Here is a 22,908-nt window from a genome sequence, read left to right on the forward strand (position 1 = left end):
TTTGTTTTCAGAGGATGGGCCTGTGGCCATTTTGTCAGGTAGTCGATCATGACACATACATACTGATGTCCGTTCTCAGTTTGTGTTAATTTCCCTATTATATCCATCCCAACAAGCTCAAAGGGCTGTGTGACCTCAAAAAATATTAGAATAGGAGCAACATCCTTATGGTCTCCTGTTTCATTCATTCTCTTTGTGGAACTTTATTCCCCATGTTTTTCTTTCCTTTGGTGGCTTTCAATTTATGTTGGGTTGCAATTATAATATTGACAAAATCCCAGTTAAACTATCTGCTTTTCATAGGTAGGCTTTCCTGTCATGGTCTTTTATAAGCACACTTTTTTTTTTTTGGTTTCAAAATAATATACTTTTGGTGAGTCAACTTGTTAATGAGGAGGGCTTTCTTCTGAGTTATGAGGAGTTCTTATTACTTTACAAGATCCCTGTCATTCCTAAGGATTTTGCAATTGTTATGGATGCCATCCCCTCAGGTGTTGCACTATTTTTTATTTTTGTTACTGTTTTTACTGTGGTCCTTACAATAACAATATAGCTATACGTGCCTTGTTTCAACATGACGTTGTATTTTCCTTTGATGGAAGAAGTAACAAAGATACATTTTATGTAATTTTGTTTTATTACTTGCCAAATGTAATATCCATAAATGTAAATTTAGTGACAAAAAGTCCAAACAATACAAACAATAATGATCTTACCTCTACAATTTTCGGGTAAAATTGAGTATTTTTAATTGGGATGAAGTATGTTGTCCCGGTAATAGGAGATTCTAGGAGATTCAGAGTCAAGGTCCAGGGCCTAGGGAGGTCCGTAGCCCAGGTCAGATAGTATGTGTCAGGGTCCAGTACCCAGACTAGGGAGATTGAGACTGGGATAAGTACCCTGGGTTAACCCCTATGCCTGCACTTAGTCTATCCCCAGTTCCAGACCTGGACCGAGAACCATTCCCAGACTCAGTCCTCGACTCAGGTCCAGCTGCAGCACGAGACCCAGGCCGCCGGGTGTTGGTGATGGACGACCTACAGATGGTGATGATGGGCCCCGAGTTGTGGCAGGTGGAGATGGATCTGAAGGTGTGATGGACACCTGGAGGAGAGAGGAAGGACAGCATGAAACAGTCGTACTGCAGTTTGTATTGGAAAATATGCAAAATGACACTGTCCCTACCGATAGGCGTGTGCCCTGGGGGGTAACCCAGCCTGGCTCTGCTACGTCGCGGTCTGGAAGTGGCAGAGGGGGTCAAGTCATCGACAGAGCTGCCCCCTGGTGGTGGCGGTGGGTGACGGACGAGAGCCATCTGCAGCAGGACAAAGTTAAGTAACTACAAAAACGTTAGACATGTCTACAATGAATGCCATCAAGCTATATGATTATTTGGTTATCAAAGCAGTATATCGTAGATGATCAGGCTCTTAAATTTAAACCTCTCACCCTTTTTCCATACCAATGCAACACTGATATCAGTATAAGCATGGAAATAGGGAGAAGCTGCAGACCGGGCAGGCAGTTCAGCTCTTTCGGAACGGGGTGTCTCAGGGCCAGGGCATAGGAACCGCGCTCCCAGTCCCTCCATTTTTCCTGGAGCCTCTGTTGCAGCAACAGTCGAGAGAGATACGGCATGAAGTCAATATGCTGACAAATGAGCTAATGGACGCTCAGATAACAGGGTATGTTTAAAAAATTGCTTAATTTAAATAACATACGGTTGCTTAGTTCCAGGTGACGCGTTGTTCCATCTGAGGAAGGTTTCTCGAAAAAAGGACTTTAAATAAGAACCAAATTGCCTACACTCTACTTGGTTCCTAGCTGTTATTAGCTCCCGCTTGTTGCTAAGCAATCAACCTCCCCAGAGACACGACTCAAGGACACAAGATGCAACACAAACACAGTGCTAGCTACTGGTCCTTCCCAGAGCTATTGAGGATTATTATTTAATGTGTATGGCTCTAGTCCTTCCATACTACACACACAAGACACGCATACACAGACACGCCTCCTTAAATCGGCTCAAATATTTTCAGATGAAATATTAAGCAGTGATGGAGCTTGACTTTGCTGGAAACCAACTACAGTATCAGTAGAGCTAAGTTTCCTTGAATACAATCTTGACGTAGGACCTAATTTGCCTTTGTATTTGGTTACTCACGGTAGTTGACTGCTTCTTGATTGAGGATGAATGAGTGACCGTATGCTTGTCGACTAGCTGTGAAAATGCTAGGCTAATGCAATATGAAAAAAAGGATGTGCCTCGACTAGAACAAAAGAAAGCTATTGAAACACAAACTTTTACTCCATGTCCAAACTAAATGAAACCATTGAAATATAAAGCAAAGTTTGAAGAAAAACTATTTGAACTCCGTGTCCGACAGGTGAGCATGACAGGCATGCACCTGTCTAACTGGCAAATTCTGATGACATCATCCAGGGGTGTCCTATTTGACTAATTTGTCATAGCTGACCTCTAGCTCACCTGGAGGAAGCACAAGCAGAAATAATCGACTTGATAAACACTTTTAAACTTGTGTCTGCTACACAATATAACTTTATGTATCAAAGGAAAACTTTTTTTTACTCACACTGTGGTGTGGTTTTCTCATTGACAAATAGTGAACTAACGTTTTCTATAGTAGGAAAATTTGATATGGTACCAATGGTGGTTACAAATGAAAACCCCAACTCAGCTCTAGAGCTAGTTATATAAACACAAACATTTGCAAGTCACTCCTTGACAACGTTTATCGAGAACTTGGCAAGGCCTTTGTTCTTTAAATCAACCACTGTCTAGATTAGAATACAGAACTTTAGACTACTAGTCAAAAACACCAGTCCACCACACTGCTACTAAACAGTGTTGAGTATCTTCCTCTTACTTTCCCTACTACAGAAGAAGTACATCATGATTTCACCAACAGTAGGGGCTGGTGGATAGGCATTCAATGCCAGTCAATGGAACAGTACTGTATTGTATGCAGTTCTGTATGGTACACATTCTTTACATGATGCCAAAACACGCATTGGGTGAGAGTACTTTCTCAAGTTAATGATCCTTGAAACAGACAACAGAACCAAACTGACTTCAGGACTTTTATTAGTTAGTCGAGTTACATTAGTTTATTATATTATTCAATATCTTGTTTGAAAGTGTGAACCGCTGATAACATTCAACATCAATAAATTGTACCAGAGTACATAAACGCAGGCCAATAGGCTCTGCTAGTCGCTTATGGGTGAGACAGGAAACAGACTACCTTTTATGGCAGATCTAAAGATCAGGACTCAGGAGGAAGAGATTCTAATGTCTGGGGTCATTGTTAAGCCGCAAGAGTTAATACCCCCCTACCGTCTGAGATGAGCAACTCAAATCTTAATCTGTCCAGAGCCGAGGTATCGGAAGAGGGGATAGAGCGCTTTACCGGGAGGTAACGACCGGACAACCTTCACTGAAGCCATCAAGGTTTCATCAGATTAGCCAGTAAAGGGGGCTAGAATTCAAATATAGATTGGCTAGATAGAGCAGAAGCAGGGTAAGACTGTGGCACAAGCAGTGTTAGTAAAATGTCATTGTTCAATTCGATTAACACATCACTTCTTCTTCCTATCTTGCGTAGTGGTGAACCAAGCGTCCAGCAGCTTCTTGCTGTAATAGATCTGCCAGCCGTGCACCTGGACGGCAATGACCATCACCAGGTACATAACTGACACAGCTGAGAAGCCAAAGATGAACCTGTAGGCTTTACCATGCCTGAGGAGCTGTTGTGCCACAGGAAACATCTCCATACCGCCATAGATGAGCGGAGCCACGCAGAACAGCCCAGCGCTCACCATGGAGATGACCAGGTAGCTGATGTTGTTGCGTGGCAGGGCCATGAAGCTGAAGATGGAGGGCAGGATGCTGAGGAGGTATGGGTACTCCCAGTGATAGGGTGCAGCCACCACACTGTGGGACACCAAGTTCAGATGGCTCACTGTCACCTGGGCAGCAAGAAGTACCCAGATCAGCACATGGACGATGTTGAGCTTGCGGATTTCAGATTTTAGAGCCACACTTAAGGGAAAGACAGGAGCACAAGTTGGTTAAAAACAACACTTTATAGTAAGACAATGAACTGACTTAAGACTACAAATTATCATCCAAACTAGATACACTAAGAATAACATGTCATTGCTACTTTGTACAGCTTGATTGAAAAATAAAGCATGCCAACCTCATCTGGTAGTGTGAAGCCACCCTCTCTCTGTGCTGGAAGTCACTCCCGTCAGTGCCCTCTGCCCGAGGGCCAGCTCTTGAGGCCATGAGAGATACCTTATAAAAGAAAAGAACAGATGAGCTAACGGTCAATTCATGCTCAATTCGTGAAAAAAGTATGTTCTTCTATTACATATCCTAACTAAAATTACCCTCGTAGACTAATTATCAATAATCGAAGACTAAAGCAGCCAACACAAGTGACTGTGTCGTTTATGAAATGTCCCTACTATCCACAATGTGATTAACGTAGCTCTGTAGTTAAATATATGATCCCTTCCTGATCTAGCCGGATGAGATGATGAGGATTTTGCTAACTCTTTCTTGGCAGTAATTGCAGCATTACATGGGAACCTTACGAGTGGTCTTGCTTTTAGCAACCTGGTGAGTAGGGACGGGACTATCAGCAAGCTAGCTTACTAGGCTAAAGTCACATAAAACGAAATAGTTAGCGTCAATATTTAAACATGCTTTGATTTGACTGACATTGGGCACATTCTACCAATCGTAACAGCGGGAACTCCACCAAACTTTAGTGCTCAGTAAACTTTGGCTATCCCCACCTTCTGAATCTAGTTAATGCTGAATAGGGCTAGAAAGCTAGCTCAGTTGATGTGGCGCGTTGAGCTTGCTTGGATATTATTGCACTTGACTATCTGCTAACTAGCTAATGCTACAGTATCAACTGTACATGTTAAGTATTAGCTTACCTAGTCTAGTTACAATTGACACAGTCTGTAGATAAAAGAGTACAGCCATGCATACTGTACCCGTTAATTTCAGTCTCACTATTAACGTGCCTAAGACGTAAGACAATCTATCAATATGGTCACTGCATAAAACCAGTGTGGTAGTCTACTTACTTTTAGTTCAGTACAGTCCCCAAAACGTTGTTATTATATTACGTTGTTCTCAAAATCATTTAGTAAATCAAATACATTAAAAAGAAAGAGGCGTGCTAAAAGTTTTTTGATCACATTCTATATAACTGCAGCTGCTGTGCAACTTGCAAGCCAAAGTGTTAAATCCGGAAGTTGTGACGGTGCAGCCTGGGATTGGGCAGACAACGGAAGTCAATAGTTTACACATCTGCTAACATTTTCGTAATTGTGTATGATTTAAGATAATTAGCGCAAAATTAAAGCAAAATTAACGATTTCCCGTTCCACGTTCTTACATGACACACAAATAGTGTAGCTGGCATCAAAGATTAGAGGGAAGTCTTTATTATAACAATCACTTTAAGTATCAACACTTATCAAGAACACTAGCATATTATTTTTTTTAACACACTTTTATTGAGAAGTGAAGAGTACAAGTCAGTGCTAATCCATAATTCAAATTTAACACACATACTTCAGACGCAAGTTTATCATCTTCATTTGTAAATTCGTCTAAATTACAATCATAGGAGATAAGTCACGTTTGAATCACTTCATCTTTATTTAAAAAAACAAGAACAGAAATATAAAAATGTTAAACTATGTTTACCATTTGCATATACATTGTAGCACCATTGCCATTGCCACCATTCAGAAAATCTTCCAACACATTTTAATTATTTCTTTAAGGCAGACTCATTTACACACAATTACAGACAATCAGTAGTCAAACAAATAATTTACAGGAAAAAGATACTGATATATACCTTCATTAAGTGTGATATGTTACTGCATATATGGACCTAAATATGCATTATTTTACTGGATGTACATTACGATGGCTTGAAAAGAAGGCAATATATGTGTCATACTTATTTATAATACATACATAATTGTGGACAGATAAAATTAAGAGAGAGTAGGCCTATGTCAAATCTTGACTCTAAATAATATTTTCATTTTCAATTACTGTAGTGTAGGAGTTGCTTGCAAATCGGTGATGATTAACATATCTGAAATGGGCCTTGTACTGGCTTGTAGACCAAATTCAACTTCATGTTAACATTTATCTCATTCTAGTTTGTGGTTTATAACGTTGTACAAGTTAGAAGGTCAAATATACTTGAAATAAATAACAATAATAGATAACCCAATATAATCGAGAACAAGTGAAAAAGGTGGATGTTACTTTGTCCTAACCTTCCCGTCCAAAAATAGAAACAAAACATGTTTTTATATGATGTGTAGCATTAGATGCATTTAGACTAAATTCACACTGGATTATGCCACAGGTATGCTTTTTTAGTTATGTGCCAAAGAAAAAAGCATAGCACGTGGTTTAACAGAGAGACATGTTTCTGTTTTAAGTTAATGGTTTGAATTGAAATAACATGTATGCTGTTGATATGCACAGAACTGCTGATGGACAGAGAATATGTAACGGTTTACTTTAGACTAAAACCAACCAAAATGTTTATTATTATATAATGTATTAATACACAATGTCCCAAAAGTGCATATTCTCTATGGGCACTGACTGAACCAACTGCTTTTGAGTTTAGTGAGAGCAGCAGAAAGATCTTCCCCCACATGCATTCTTCCTTATGCAGTTACATAAACATAAGCATACTGAACTGTTCCATTCCATTATTTAACTCATCCAGGCCAAGCAGTTAGTAGTTTTACCTCTTTGGGTCAACAGTTTGAAATTGGTCAAAAGTAAGCTAAAGGGTGTTTTTTTATGACTGTCGTGGGGTTTACATTGGGTATAATAAATATCCAGAGAAAGATGAGTGGACATATTGACCGGCATAAAGTCCTGCGGCCTGGTCAGAAGGAAGCTGTACATGCACAGTGTCTCCTTGCTGTAAGGGGAGTACAGCACTCCCAGATGCCTGATCGAGGAAGCCCTTTTTGTACTCATCATATGTGTACATCACTGGCTCATTGTTCCTCATCAGAGCTACCCAGATATTGGCTCCTTTGCAGTGCACATGGTAAGCAAAGTAGTAGATTCCTGGTATGCTACAGGTGAAGACCCCATTCTGGGGGTTGTAGTTCTGGTTCCCATTGTAGAGAAGTTGATCAAAGACAACAGGTGAGCCAACAGGAGGGAATGGCTTCATGAGCTTAGCCGTAAAGGCAGGCATCTCCAGGCCATTTCTTCCACCAAATTCAGGCTTTGGTTTCTTATAACCACCTGGTTTCTGACCGTTTAGACCTGGACCCACTTCAGGGAGAATTTGTCCAAGACTAGGTGGATGAGCAGGGGGGCCAGGAGGGCCTGGGGGACCTGGCTGTCCTCGTTGTCCAGGCTGGCCAGAAGGACCACTAATGCCAGGTTTACCTGGAGGACCTAAAGGGCCTGGAACTCCAGGTTTCCCCTCACCTGGGTAGCCTGGTTTGCCTGGTGGACCAAGTTCACCTTTTGGCCCAGGAAGACCAGGAGGTCCAATTGGTCCCCCTGGACCTGTGAGTCCTGGAATTCCCTTGGGTCCCTGGTAACCTTTTTCACCAGGTTGTCCACCTTCACCTCTCGGTCCAGGTAACCCTGGAGCACCCGGCAGACCTGGCAAACCTTTGTGTCCATTATCCCCTTTTGGGCCAAGTGGCCCTGGTAGCCCTCTTGGTCCAGGTTGCCCACCCTCCCCTGGTAAACCTGGTTGTCCTGGAAGTCCTTGAGGCCCTGACTCACCAATAGGACCTGGTGGCCCTTTTGGCCCCCCAGCTCCACCTTCTCCTTTAGGCCCGGGAAAACCAAGTCCCCCAGGTGGTCCTATAGGACCTGGTAAGCCTGGGGGCCCGTTGGGCCCTGGAGGACCAATAATTCCTGGAAGACCTACATGACCTTTGTCACCTTTTGGACCCGGAAGACCAGGAAAACCACCGTGTCCTTTCTCACCTTTTGGCCCGGGATATCCTGGTTTTCCATAGCCAGGTAAACCTGGCCCCCCTGGAAAACCTGGTGGGCCTTTCTCCCCTTTTCCTCCTGGAAATCCTTGTTGACCAGGTAGACCATCTGGTCCAGGCTTGCCAACACCTGGAAGACCAGATGGTCCTGTTTCTCCTCCTTCACCTGGTGGCCCTGCCAATCCTGGTTCTCCTGGAGGGCCAGGTTTACCTGGTCCACCTGGTGCTCCTGGTAGTCCATTCAAACCTGGTTTTCCAACCCCTGGAAGGCCCCCTTGACCTGAAGGTCCTGGGGGTCCACCGGGCCCTTTCAAGCCTGGCAATCCAGGTAAACCAATCCCTTTGTCTCCTTTTGGCCCAGGCAGGCCGGGGATTCCAGGAAGACCTTTATGTCCAGGTTCCCCTCGGGGCCCAGGTTGCCCTGGAAGTCCCTGGCCCCCTGGCTTCGCAATACCTGGCAGGCCTGGGGGCCCGGGGAGACCAGATGGACCAGGCAACCCAATTTGTCCATCACCCCCGCCAGGTCCCAGCTCACCCTTTGGGCCAGGTAAACCCGGTCCTCCAGGTTTGCCAGGTATCCCAGGAAATCCAGGTTTTCCTATACCAGGATAGCCTTGAGGACCAGGAGGGCCTGGCTTTCCCTGAGGTCCGGGCATTCCGTGGCCAGGCAACCCAGGTGGGCCCTGAGGTCCGGGAGGACCCTGAACTCCTGGAGGTCCCTCAGGTGGAGGACCTTCTCCTGGAGGAGGACCCTTATTACCTCTGGGATACGTCTCACCTATGGATTACAACATAAAAACATAGTCAGGTTTAAAAAAAAAACATTGGTATCATAGTTTTTTTATGCCATTAAAATGGTGTGCACCATTGTTGGTCTCCAAGTATATTTTAAATGTGTTAAAGGTTCCTTCAAAATTATGACCCAAAATGTTAAAGTGATAATATCATTTTCAAATGGGCTAATTCTGTACTACTATTGAAAGAACACAAGTCTCACCTTTGCCCTCAGTTGGCTGCCTTTCTTTGCCCATGTATGGCAGTTGGGGAAGCTCCTTCCTATACTGGGGCATTATTGGCATCTCTTTTCCATATGGTGCATGTGGCATCTCCTTTCCCAAATATGGTTGTTGTGGCAGGCCATCGTTACCAAGTGGCAGATGAGGTAACTGTGGCAAGGGTTGGTGTTGTTGAGGATGCTGTTTGTGCCCATAGTATGCCCCCCCATGGACATGGTTTAGAACACACAGCTGAAGTGCCACCACCAGGAGGTGAGCAGACAGGTAGGGCATGGCCTTCTCCTGTGGAGGAGAGAGGGTAGCATGTATGGCATTCAAGGCTTCGTTGATTCACCAACAGATGAAGGAAAGAATCGTACAGTATCGCACAGGATTTTGGTCAGAGGTACCTTTATGCGTATATATTCCCTTTTCACACACCTCAATTAAAACAGCAGCCCTACAACTGTATTGATAAAGTGTGACAAGTAAGTATTTCATTTCAAACTACCTTAAATTCACGTATGTACCCAATTCATAAATATCTGTGTACCACAGAAGCACAACTCTTCAAGGACAAACTGTTCCGAATTTACAGTCTAACACGAATTAGAGAGGGTCTTTTTATAAACAGAAATTTGAATTAGAATAGACTCATTTGGGGTTTGGATTAAATACCTTGTCTTTCAGTGTTGACCTTTTTATGCATAATTAATCTACCCGGGTAGCTCATGTTAAATGCCACTACCATTGGTTAAAATGAGTTCACAAAGTCTATTTTTGGGAACTAACTACCCATGTTTTCATATGCGAAGGTGCATAGTGTTTCACACCACAATCAGCCTGGAACCAGATGGATACAGATACCATCTAGCATAGATTTATGTCTGAGGCAAGAGAACTCATGGACAAGATTAATGGTTTCTTATGACGCCAAACACACTTTCCAAAGAGCACTTAATTGCTTGTCCTTGTCTTTTTACTGGCTTTGAGAGTAGACTCCAGCCAAGAACAACATTCACAGCCATTCTTATTTACAGCAACTGAAACAAACACTAGCTTATTAGGGAAGCTACTGTCCACATATTTAAATTTTAGGTATATGTTTATTGTATGCACCTTCCTGCCAAAGCAAATTCCTTGTCTGTGCAAACTTTCATGGCGAATAAATCCCTTTCTGATTCTGATTCTGATTCTGATTCTGCACCTCATAGACCCAGATAGCATACTATAAAAATCACATAAACACAAACCAGTTTCTAAGCACGTGCCATGCAACAAGCTTTCATAAATCTCTCAAACCATGACATGACAAACACATACAAAACACAATTTTTCCACAGAATCGATAAGAAAAATGTTTGTGGAGCCAACAGAGATTGTTACCACTGCTGGTGCTACAATGTCCATGTCTATGACAAGATGGCATTGAAAGGTTTTTTATGGGTCTGACGAGTACATAAATTCCTTGTGTAAATGAAAATCCAACTTGACCAATTTGGACACATTCCCATAATAAATGTAAAGTCTGAGAAACACTACTCAAAACATTTCCTTGTCTTGGATTAGATTTCAACTGAGGACCATCCTTTAAACACTAATTTTAGTTATGGTGTTAAGGAGCATTTGTTAAAAAGTGGAAGTATTCTTTTTTTGCAAGGTTAGCTTTTACTTTCCAAGAATAACACTCATTACACTGATTAGTTACATATGAAAATCAGGCGGATCAAGTTCATGTTATTGCTATTTTAGCCCCGTCTGGATCAAAGTAAGCGAATGATAATGAACAGCTGCGTATGTGTTAGTCTTATATTGCAAATGTTTATGCATGTTTATTCTTACTGCAACATTAGTAGATTAAACCAGCATGAATTGTTACAATCAGAGGATTATTAAATAAATCCATAAATGGGATGACAAAATGCTTTGATATGGTATTGTTGTGTATATGTTGATGCATACAGAAGTATTAACAAGTAGGGTGGCAATAAATACAAGTAACATGTTGTTGTAAAGCTTCAAAGCAATTCTAAAAGCCACTTGGAATGTGTGGTTCCTGAACACCGTCCTCACAGTCACCTCTCCTGCCATTTTGGCATATTCACGTGTGGAACACTTTAAAAGACAAAAAAATGACCTTCAAGATTTGCCAAATTGTGTTGACCAAACAAATATATGCAGGTGTGTGTGTGTGCGCGCATGTTTAGGATAATAATTCGTATTACCACTGGAGGGCGCTATTTAGAGAGTCAGAGGACCTATTGTACAGTATGCTGTTCAAAGGACCGTGCCTTTTCTCACCACCAGTACACATTTATGAGACATTGGTCAGATGTAACAATTAGGTTATAAAGTGCAGAATATGACAGATTGACATTATCATATCATAATATGCTGGATTCAGAAAAATATATAAATCAACACAATTTTGAAAATGTTGTAGTACAATGCCCTTCCCATGTTCTGCTTGGATTAGAACTGATGTTACTAGAACAACTCAAGAGGTCAGAGATCAGGGCACATCCTCCAGACCTAACAATCACACCCCTGCCTCTTCCAGCATACCAACCTCTCTGTTGACATTTGTTCATGCCTTAAGTACCAACACTACAGGAACAAGAGATATTCCTGCGATCAACCAGCCAAGCCACATACACACTTCCGATAAGCCAAATCCCTCTACCTCTTAGACGTGTGCATTCCTCTTCTCCTCTTCCCTCAATTATATCCCCTCTGTTCATCATTACTGAGCCCAGAAGAGTCACGTTTTCCATTGGAGTGTGTGTAAACGGAGGATGTGTTGCTAAATGGGGGATAATTGAGATGCCTTGTGGGCCCACTGCTATACCGCAGAGCACTCACATTGGGTGTGTTAATCCGTAAAACATGTCCACCCTGTATGGGGATTAGCAACATGGGGCCGAGTGGTCAGTGTAGAAACAAACAAGGAGTTTTAAAGTTTGTTTGCTCCCCGTAATCAAAGGTGGGTATTATGGGGAGATGTACTGTACTATACTATATTGCACTAAAAGAGTGAGATATTATCTTCACCTAACCACTTTAGCTAAGGAACATCAAGTGGTTAGTGACACTAACTGGTCACATCTCCCCAAAAGATGTTACATAGTGAAAGATGTTATCACACCAAAAAACAATCACAAAACATGCTAAATATTTTCCTTTCTGTCTCTCACTTCCACACACACACACTAGCTTCCACCATGGGACACTTGCTTGCTCTGCAACATCATATTCAGATCAGCTGTGGCATATCATGCCTAGCAAAACATTTCACACATATCAATAACATTTAGTCATTTAGCAGACGCTCTTATCCAGAGCGACTTACAATAATGCATTAATGATAATTGCTTACCCTTCAGTCTCCTCTCCTCAAACCAAAGGCCTGACGATGAAGTCGGTAGGTCCCCTGTCTGTCTGCTTGGCTGTCTGTCTGCTTGGCTGTCTGTCTGTTTGGCTGTCTGTCTGCTTGGCTATTTGTCTGGCTTGGCTGTTTGTCTGGCTTGCCTGTTTGTCTGGCTTGGCTGTTTGTCTGGCTTGGCTGTCTGTCTGCTTGGCTGTCTGTCTGTTTGGCTGTCTGTCTGCTTGGCTATTTGTCTGGCTTGGCTGTTTGTCTGGCTTGCCTGTTTGTCTGGCTTGGCTTGGCCCAGCTCTGGCTGGCTTAGTCTGCTTCCCCTCGTGTTGGGTTGCGTCGGGGTTTGCCCAAGGCATGTGCAGGACTCTAGCCACAGGTCCGTTTGGCTGCCTGGCTGGCTGACCGGCAGGCTGACTGCTGGAGTCGAAGGCCCTGTGAAAACGATGATGAATGGCAGAGGCTGATGTGCCATGACTTTTCTCAGGCGGCTGGTGTTTTAACACTGAGCTGCCATCTCCACCACCTGAAGGAACTTGGCCTTGGTACAGTAAAGACAGGCACTCCTCCTAAGGAAGGGAAATTTCAATAATGCAAGAAATTCCGAATTATCCATCCTGGGAAGTAAGATTTGATTATAAAATCATCCTCTGCTTGCTGGTGTTCCACTGTATATACAGTAGAGGACATATTGATGAAGGGTGTGCAGGGTATCCTCTGTAGGAGACAGTTCTATGGTTCTGGAAGATGGTGTTCCTCATGCCTGTTTTCGTCAAACTGTGACTTTGCACACCCATCTAAAGGTACACCTATCGGCCGATCATTCAGGTACATTTCATCATGCCAGTCTGATTGCTCTACAGTCATCCATTCACTTAAACAAACCCTAAAAGAGGGTGAGACGGACAGCCCAGACAGTTGTCTTTGAGTTCAGAGGGTCAGGGGGCGTCTGCACATAGCATACCATGCTGTTCTCACCAGGGGGTGTGTCCACATGCTAATATGTATCTTCCCTGTACATACATTTGTACCTTCCATTTAATAGTCAATAATAATAAAATAACCAATTCTCAGACTGACTAAATATAGAAGAGGAAGCTTTCCAGCCACTTTGATTCTTGAAAATAATACTGGCAGTGCTTCAGCCAGACCTGATATTGTACAGTACTGATCTCTTAAGTCTCTTGCAGACTTAATAGACAAGCCTTTGGGCCAAGTGTCAACATTGTAGCAATAATCAGGTAACCTCAATCACCTGGCTATCTTAGTTTAAATGTTTTTATGTAAAAGGTGCCACTCTCAAGCCATGAGAACAAAAAAGCAAGGATATCTCAACAGCCTGCTGAGAGGAACCACACAAAAATACATCCGTTAAATTACACATTATATCTTCTTACAGTTTATACATATACCGAAGGTCATTTAACAAAGAAGTGCCTGGTTCCCAGTGTGTACAATAGGATCCATGTGAAAGACAGACATGGCTCGTCTTTCACAAGTATTTTTATACTGTTAACAGACCGTTCTGGATGCTTCCTACATCCAGACACTCACCAATTAGGTGACTTGTAAAAAGAGATATGGAAGCGGATGTTGGATTGTACGTAGACTTGTCAAAATAACAAGACTTCAAGAAAATTCTCACCTAGTTCTCAAGAGCAGGTCTATCAACCCTCTCTGTAACATCTGTTGTATTCTTTCAACCGTGTGAAGATGAAATAGCAGAACATCAGGTTTGGCCAACTTGTGAAAATGAACAAGCAACACTATTAGCCCACTGAGCTAAAGCCTTGTCATTGGTATTAGCTCTAAAAACACCCTCACTACCATCTCAGGCAGGATTATTTGTCACCAAACCACCACAGCTGCATACAGTAATGACACAACAAAAGCAGTTCACGTAAACCTACAGGATGTCAACATTCGTCTTCACATTTTGCCAATACTTACAACCGCAGCGTGGTCTGCTTGGTGATGAGCCACAAGTCTTTTATAACCCCTCCTCTGCTTTGAAAATAATCACATTTCCATTTCTCCTCTGTATTCTGCTGACTGCTTCCAGATGGGAACTCTAATGCTTGATAAACAAATCGTGAGGGAAAAGCATGCAAGAATACCGGCCATGTCATTGCTTACGGATATCTGCCTCCTTAATTGCCTGCGGTTGGGCCTAGTCTCTGTATTTCAACCAGATTGGTGTGGTTTATGTCTCTCCTCATCGGGGAAGTACAGTGAGCGAGGCAAGCAAATTACATGATTCTATATCAAATGGCCCGGCACCACCAATGAATCCAGAAACCATGTTGTTCATCACCAAGTGAAGAACAACATGCTTTAGAAAGACAAGAACGTGATGAAAAACAATCAACATAACAACAACTAATAATCTGACCTAACCCTTTATAATACATACCAATCATGATGGTCTCACACACACACACAGACACACACATGACTGACAGGATCACCTGGAACAGGAGCCAAGCAAACATCTGGGGACTGTAAAACACGTTCGCCCTTTTAACCCCATCTATCACCTCTCTTCCCATCTGTGTCACAAATTCTACTTCTACAATACCTCACACCTTCTTCTATAACTCCCTGATCGCAAAAGTAGCAACGATGGGGAGAATTGTTGTGGTCCAATGTCCTCTCTCTAAACAGCGGTCAGTTGTTGACCATTAGAGCTAATGGTCACCTGATGCTGAGATTGTTGTCTTTCTTCCTTTCGTTCTTTCTATTGCTCCACTCAGCCTGCCTGTTTTCTCCTCCCTCTAAACCAGGGCCTAACGTTTCAACCCACTGTCCTCTCATATCCTCATATCGGTTCAGCCATCCTCCTTGCCATACAACTTTGGCAGCTCCGCTAAGATTTCCCAACTCACTGGGTGTGTTTGGAATTCAACAAGCTGCTCTATGGTGCTAGCGGCTGTATTGACATCCACACGGCCATGTCAGGATGATTTATCGCTTTATCCCCCTGCAAACAGTCCTTCCACTGCACCTAAATACCTGTCCACAGAGGTCAGTGCCTCTACCAACCCTTCCCTTGTTACGATAGTCCAGTCTGCTGCCCGATTCTAATAATTTGTGTGCCTCCTGCTTCCAGCATTCCTTCACACATAGACACTTTCTTTGCAGAACAGAACAGGAGCCAGGGGTCAGCCCTGGGTGGAATGAGAATTACATAAGCAGGTCAACAGCTTTCTGTTAGACTGAAAAGGCCGCATTGACCAAACTTTAACTGAGTCAACAAGGTTAACCAGCCTGCCTATGCCAGAGGGCTACCAGAGTGGGGGGGGGGAAGAGAGAAAGGTGGGAGATTGAGGGGGGAGAGGTGAGTTATATTGAGATGGAGAGGAAGAGAGGGAGGAGGAGAGAAAGTTCAGGCTTACTAGGAATTGGGTGGTTGACAAGCATTAAGACAACAACTATATGCAGAATCATATCTCCATTTTCTTTGGCTGTGTCAACACTTATCATCCTGTGTCCAAGAAGCATATGAAAACACTATGGGCCAAGATTTGGACAATGATAGTGTAAGGAAATTCCCAGTCACATGTTTACAAGAGTATTTCTTTGTGTGAATATAATTGGACAAATTATGCTGAAAAAATGAAGTAACTGTAAGCAGCACTGAGGTGTGGTCCAAGCAGGGTTAGGCACTGAGAACAGTGTTCAGAGTGGGATTTGGGCCCAGGTAATGATTTCGCTTGGGGGCACAATTCCGAATGAAAAGCTCCATGGATCAACAAACTCTATCCCTAAACTCATATGTAAGTTCCACACAACAGACTGTATGAATTAGACACTTCTGCAGTATCTCTACAGCATAAATTGTGGAAGAATAGCAACACACAAATAGATGTGTACTCTGAATGTCATGCTATCAAATGTCAGGTGGCCTGACTGATCACGTATGTGATGTACAGCACACATGCCATCTAACATCTATCATTAGATTGCTTGCATAACTCAAATCATCCAGTTCAGCTGATTCAGTTAGGCTCTCTTCCTCTTCCAAGTGAATTCAAAGATAAGATATGTGCCACATCTCATGTGCCATGGAAACACAAGACACCTGCTGATTGGTAGAAGGATTGAAACGCTGCTGTTAGGTAGTATGGTTTAGGCTGGCAGCCAGGCAGGCTTTTATCGAAGCCACCCTAGAGCCCAGTCCTATGAGCCAAATACATTATTTTCAACAAGTGAGAGAGAGAGAGAGAGAGAGAGAGAGAGAGAGAGAGAGAGAGAGAGAGATAGAGAGAGAGAGAGAGAGAGAGAAAGCGAGAGAGAGAGAGATAGATAGATAGATAGATAGAGAAAGAAAAAAGAAATAGAAAAAAACAATACCTGATTTATTCATCTTTAAACCCCTCCGGTGTAACTGTCAGATTGTTGGTTTAAATTCAGCCATCATTTGGATTGAACAGAAATGCCAACCTGTTACCTAGCAACCTTTTATGTGCTCTGTGGGAAAGCTTTGGAATGCTCTGATTGGGGACAGGATAATTCAGACGGCCTCAGGAAGGAGGGTCAGAGAACTCTGCCAGAGGAGCTGAGGGAAACCTGTGAGGTTTGGACATGAATGAGCCAGAAGCCATGGTGCTATCTGGACACACAGGGCAACAGAGCTGCTCGATAGCTGCTACATCAGGAACTGGCCATGACATCAGAGGCACAGCTGCACATGATCCTGACTACAGTGTGGATGTCCCCAGTAGTTGCAACCTTCTTCTAAAAGGCAATGTTACAAATATTTGTGTTGCCATCAGATACTGCAGTAATAGCACAGTGCTTACCTAAATTATTATTAGGAACATAAATATATGCTTTCTGAAGAAACTGGACAGCTGAGGCTATTGCTCTTATATGTTGCTGATACCAAACATGTCAAATTTTATGGGGGCCACATTTTATGTGGACCTTCTTGTCCAGACGCTCTTTCATACACTTAGGACCTTAACAGCCAAGACACTTGCAGAGAATCTCCCTCAATGTGCATGACAATTTGTTCCAAAACACAGTCGACAGAAGAGGAAAGAATGCAGACATTTAAAGCACAACAGTGAGGTGCTAATACAACCCATTTTAAAGGATTAAAAAACTCTCATGTAAATGAAGCCCTCCATGGTGACACTCGCAAGCATGTACGTCAGCGATCCTGAAGACAGCGATATCACAGAACATGTAACACCTCTGGGCTGTTCTTACCTTGCTCAGAGTGTTTCTGCGAGGAGGAAGTATCACAGGAGTAGGAGAAGTGTGGTACAGACTTCTGAGCAGCAGCAGACCGCATGGACGTAGTTTATATGTACAGGTGGGTGGAGCTCCACCGTTCCTCCCCAAAAAGTGGGCTGACTGAGACATGCTCCTTACGGAGAGAGAGAGAGAGATAGAGATGGGAGAGATAGAGATGGGAGCGATAGACCTCGGGTGAGAGAGAGAGAGAGAGAGAGAGAGAGAGAGAGAGAGAGAGAGATGGGAAAGGGAAATAGAGATAGGAGAAGGAATGAAAAAGAATGAGATGGAAGAATGAGAGTGAAAGATGAAAGAGGGAGATGAGAGGATAGAGAAAGGGACATGATTCACACTATGCTAAAACAACCAAACTCCAGGCAAACACAATCCACATCCAACTTGAAGGGCCATTCTTTGCATGATGATTTCCTGCAGACAGGATACTGCTGTAAAACCTTGTGGTGTTAGGGATTACAAAGCTCCTCAATCAAAACAATAGAACATACTGGAGATCGGAAAGCCGCGCCTTGGTACAGTATCTCTCGCCTATGTTAGCTGCCAAACAAAAGCTCTGCAGAACCCAAGGAGGTCGAGGACAGATTCAAAAGGACACAGCTGGTTAAAATTGAATGCTGAATTGGAAATATTGTGTTTGTTTGCATTGTAATGTTGCTGTTTGCCATGTCCTCCTCCCCACAGAGTTCTGTCTTATGGAGAAAACGTTATGAGAACCACCACCGATTTAACTGTCAGCGTCTCTATACCTGTTTCACATCAATGAGGTTGGCTCGTTACAAGAAATCATAATGCAAATAGTTTGTTATCTCTCTCTTTCTGTCTCTTACTCCTATTTTTGCTCTCTCTCACAAACACACCCCAGTTTTGGATCAACCTTTTGGCTGTGAACCTACACTGCCAGCTGCCTTAGATTAAACTGTAAAGAGGGACCAACTCACCCTTGTTTGTATCAACTTATCATTACAAGTATTATTAATGTCATGTAGACATATTCGCTTTAGCTAAACCCACAGTTTAGAACATTGAACAGCCAGCCGAATGGAAATATTGACATCATAGCTGTCTAGACTTCCTGTTAATGTAGTTGGCTCTGAGATCTAAGTAGCATGTTAAGTTGTTGATTTAATGTCAGAGCAGGCAGAGAACACTGGCCATTATTAAAATCTGCTTCCTGTTGCTTGATCAGCTTCTTTTAATCGTACAGATGGCAGTCTGCAGTCATGACTAATGGAAGCAGGTGGATGATGCTATGTAAGCAAAGCTATTGCCCTGATCTTAGAAAAACACAAAATACATGATAAACCATTGAATAACAATATACAATATACCTGTCAAAACGAGAAAACAAGGATCGTACTCAATAGCCAACAGTTATCACCACTGAATGAACCCATTCTCAGTCAGAGTGCACCATAAGAAAGTGTTTTGTCTGCCTACCCCTTCACCATAAAAGTTATGTTCCCTTTAAAGTGATCAAGTGGTTCATAAAAAAATATACCAAAAGATGCCACCAAAAGATAACAATAAATGTTCTGGAAGAGTTTCTGTAGTACTGGAGTAGTACTTCTACAGGATACATTTTAGACTGTTTTCTTGGTTTCCAAGGCTCCGTATGGAGAAAGAAGGTGAGGATATGTAATGTAGCACCACAAGTTATGCTTGGGTTGAGCACCTAGCCTCCGTTTAGGAGAAGTACAGCTGTCAAGCTTGGCTGTTGAGTTGACACGTTTCCCTCTGAGAACATTTCATCGAGTCAGTCATGTGCTCCTCGAAAAATGCAGACAGTCCCTTCTTCCAGAGCTCGACAGTCAGAGTGATTTGTATATATGTTCCTGATTTGATGAAACCTTAATGATAACTGGTCATTTTAATATCGATCCCAGGAAGTAAAGTATGTATAGAAAGTACAAGTCACACATGCCATTGGTATGTAAACTGAAGTAACTCCAGACTCCAGAGTAATAAAAGACTGGAAAATTTTGACATCTCATATACAGGCCAATGACCTATTTCTATGGCTTAGCCTCTACAAGTTTGTGGATGTTGGCTGTGGTGTATGATACCTCATGACTGAACAGGTGAAGTCACTACTGGCCAAGATAGAGCAGAACTTGCTTGGTGAACTTGCCCAATGCATTTTAAGGATGGATTAACACAAAGCCCAACTCAGAAGCAGGCTGTAAAGCAATCCATTCACATTGCTTACCTGGAGAAAGTGTTATGTTATTGTTTCTGACGGTAGATCATATCTACAATTGTTTTGTGTATTTTTGTACACTTCTAAATATTGCGATTTTTATACCTTTTTCAGGATATGATATACCATGTTTTGGTACTCTTACACCCACATGGTCACAACATGCCACAGACCTTATCCAGATATACATATATAGTGTGAGGTTTGAACTGACACAGATACCACTAGGATTAGAACTGGAAAACAGGACTGCAAAGACTGAGCCACTCCTCGGATTGGCCTATTTGTTAAAAGCTCCAGACTGTATTTAGTAAAGTATGCCTGTAACTCAAAGGTCTTGAGGAGAGATTTATAAACTTTCTGCATCAATTCCTTGTCTGTTCACAGTAGGTTGCAATCATTATTCTCACATTCACAGACCTATATCAAGTGTCTTGCATCATAAATAATCTAGTTTATATTTCCGAATAAGGATGAAAAGGGTTTAAGCACAGGATTCAGTCATTTCCTAATTGTCAACAGACTGTTTGGGCCATATGATGCAGAAAAAACGGCATCCACTGCTGGGAAAAAAAGAGTGAGTCTGCTTGGCAGTAAACTTGTGAATCACAATAAAAGTATGTTTAATGTTATGTCTGTATTGTTATTGGAACCTGTTTTGGGATATTTTTTGCTCAAGAATAATCTTTCCGTCATGATAAGGTTTCAACTATAATTGTCATGACGTTATTAAATTAAATGATGCAGCACAAATGTCATTTTGGACTATGGCGCATGTCAAAAAGCAATGAGGCAAAACTGCACTCATATGCTCACTTAATGTTGTGAAAGAAAAAATAGAAGGAAAAAAAGACTGTTTTCACAATGCATTGAATTGAATGTAAATGCAATACATCACTCTGCACTGTACTCACCACTTCCTCACAGTGACATAGTAAAACTGATGGAGGGGTTTTGCACTGGAAACCTTTATGTGGTATGAAAGTCTGGCCAGTTGTTTGCTTACACCCGGTAACCTCTGCTAGCGGGTAGAGCCTGAATTTGCTGTCCGGCCGTTAATCACCCGTCTCTGGGGCTGGCGTGGAGTCTGATGCCTGGGTTGTCCACCGGTGTTGGGTGCAGAGGAACCAACAGTCTGTTTAAGTGGAGGCTACCCCTCTGCTAACAGTGATGGTGGAGGGAGTTTTTCTCTCAGTATATAACGGCAAATTTGAACACATACATTTCGGTGTGTACTGTACATTTACAGTGTAGTTAGTTACCATCATCCAGACAGAGCTTTCTGCTGGAAACCGACTCAGCCTGTTCGACATCACTTTACATTAAGGTTACAGTAACTACCACCTTTGTAACTGCATAGTAATACTTATAGTAACATCCAACAAGGTTAACACAAGAGAAATTAGACAGACATTGAGAGCACAGAGCTTTGGCCACTGGTTTCCACCAGGGTGCAATCCCTCATCCATGGGGTCCCCCTCAACCCCTTCCAGGTGTGACTTCCTCCTTTATGAAGAGGAAACGGCAGCCAAAGCAACACTAGCAGCTTAACGAAAGGAACATGGAAAACCATGAGCATTGTCTGGTTTAAACCTGACTTTGGTGTTTGAGATTCAGGACTCATGAATGGAATCAATGCAAGTATTATAACCTTTAATAATGTCAGCATGTCCCACCGCAGAAATGCATATTAATATAGGCAGAAATACTGTATGCAGTGCACATTTGAAGATTTTCTTAAATCCATGGTTAGTCTCATAAGACTGTATGTCTTTTCATATGGTTGTATTGGTGAGTTTTTTTTACTTTTCACAAAGTTTAACAAAGAAGTCACATTTTAATGGGTATGAAAAAACCTTCAACATAATTCTTTTTGCACACCTCACCCTATTTGTAGAGACCGCATAAATACAGTGAGTGTCATTCATGACCCCCGCTAGGAGTTTGTCAACATCACAGATGCCCTCTGTACCTTTCAGCCTCAATGTGTTTTCATCTGGTGAGGTCAGAGGGTGCTGTAGGGCAAACCAAACACCAGTTGTAACCAAACACACCTGAGGTAACAGGAAACAGCCAATTAGCCTTAACTGACATTCCTGCCATGGGCACCAGTTCATGAAACAAAAAGTGAGGGCAAAATTAATGAAATATCTCCCCTTGTGACGCTAAACCCCATAAACCCTTGATGGCTGGCTATTCTCAGAGTAACTTTATGGATGGCAGACGGTTCCTTTACCTATTGAAGAATTTTCCAGTCAACTCTATATTAGAACACCCTTCACACTTTGACACAAAAGGCATCCTTGTCCTTTTCACTTCTAAACTTTGTATTGATATACCTAAACACAGTTTTCTTCCGACTATTTTTATTTAAACCTATTCTAATGGCAGGCAGTGAGTCAAACTGTTAAAAACATCACTAGTAATAGAATATTCTGTTCTCTTTAGGTGTGTAAGATAATGTTACAATAGATTACCGTTGTATTTAAAGAAAAGAATCCAACGGAATTGACTACATATTGTTAATTGGTTTATTCTGGACAAAACTGCCTTGAATGTCAAGGTAATCCCTGACCATCAGATTATGACATAGTCTTTGATTATAGCATGGGATTCAGGGAACTTTCTCTTTCTCTTGAAAAATATTGTATTTATTTGTCCATGACCCTGAGCCAGCTGTCCTAGGTTAGGTTTTCATTCCAACACTGCCCTTGGAAAGCCCGCCATATATTTTAACTGGCAACTGTTTGCTGGGAAGTAAATGAATAGGCTACATTAAAGTAGATCGAAAAACTCTTGGTAACACTGAAAGCTGCAGAGTCATTGTCAAATAGTTGGTCCTTGTCTGGCCAATGTCTGGACAAAGTAAGTTTGAAGTAAATGTTTGAGACTGTTTTCAAAAGCGAGAAGTTCAAAGTCGTAGCAAGGTGGTGAGGAAGAGTAGACTCGCCTGTCCTCCACTATGGCTCTTTCTGTTTTTCTTTCCCTTCCCTTTCAAGATGGTCTCCACCATAGCAACCAGTTGGCAA

The 22,908-nt window shown here is 42.3% G+C and overlaps 2 protein-coding genes and 1 long non-coding RNA gene across 3 annotated transcripts; all 3 read right to left on the reverse strand.

Annotated features, from left to right (window-relative positions):
* Window positions 1–665: 665 nt before the first annotated feature.
* LOC136966398 (uncharacterized) lies at window positions 666–1,507 on the reverse strand. Its single transcript, XR_010879378.1, has 3 exons — window positions 1,450–1,507; window positions 1,186–1,315; window positions 666–1,104 (listed from the first exon to the last, which is right to left on the reverse strand). It is a non-coding gene; the product is annotated as an uncharacterized lncRNA (long non-coding RNA).
* A 1,582-nt stretch (window positions 1,508–3,089) lies between these two features.
* Window positions 3,090–5,265, reverse strand: jagn1b (jagunal homolog 1b). Its single transcript, XM_067260590.1, has 3 exons — window positions 5,128–5,265; window positions 4,224–4,321; window positions 3,090–4,063 (listed from the first exon to the last, which is right to left on the reverse strand). The coding sequence occupies exons 2-3, from the start codon at window positions 4,310–4,312 to the stop codon at window positions 3,601–3,603; spliced, it is 552 nt and encodes a 183-aa protein (XP_067116691.1). The 5' UTR covers window positions 4,313–4,321; window positions 5,128–5,265; the 3' UTR covers window positions 3,090–3,600.
* A 285-nt stretch (window positions 5,266–5,550) lies between these two features.
* Window positions 5,551–17,661, reverse strand: LOC136966056 (collagen alpha-1(VIII) chain-like). Its single transcript, XM_067260417.1, has 3 exons — window positions 17,638–17,661; window positions 9,053–9,353; window positions 5,551–8,833 (listed from the first exon to the last, which is right to left on the reverse strand). Exons 2-3 carry the CDS (start codon window positions 9,342–9,344, stop codon window positions 6,903–6,905), a joined length of 2,223 nt encoding a protein of 740 aa, XP_067116518.1. The 5' UTR covers window positions 9,345–9,353; window positions 17,638–17,661; the 3' UTR covers window positions 5,551–6,902.
* Window positions 17,662–22,908: the final 5,247 nt, after the last annotated feature.

This window comes from Osmerus mordax, chromosome 22 (genome assembly GCF_038355195.1).
Source record: "Osmerus mordax isolate fOsmMor3 chromosome 22, fOsmMor3.pri, whole genome shotgun sequence".
NCBI lineage: Eukaryota > Metazoa > Chordata > Actinopteri > Osmeriformes > Osmeridae > Osmerus > Osmerus mordax.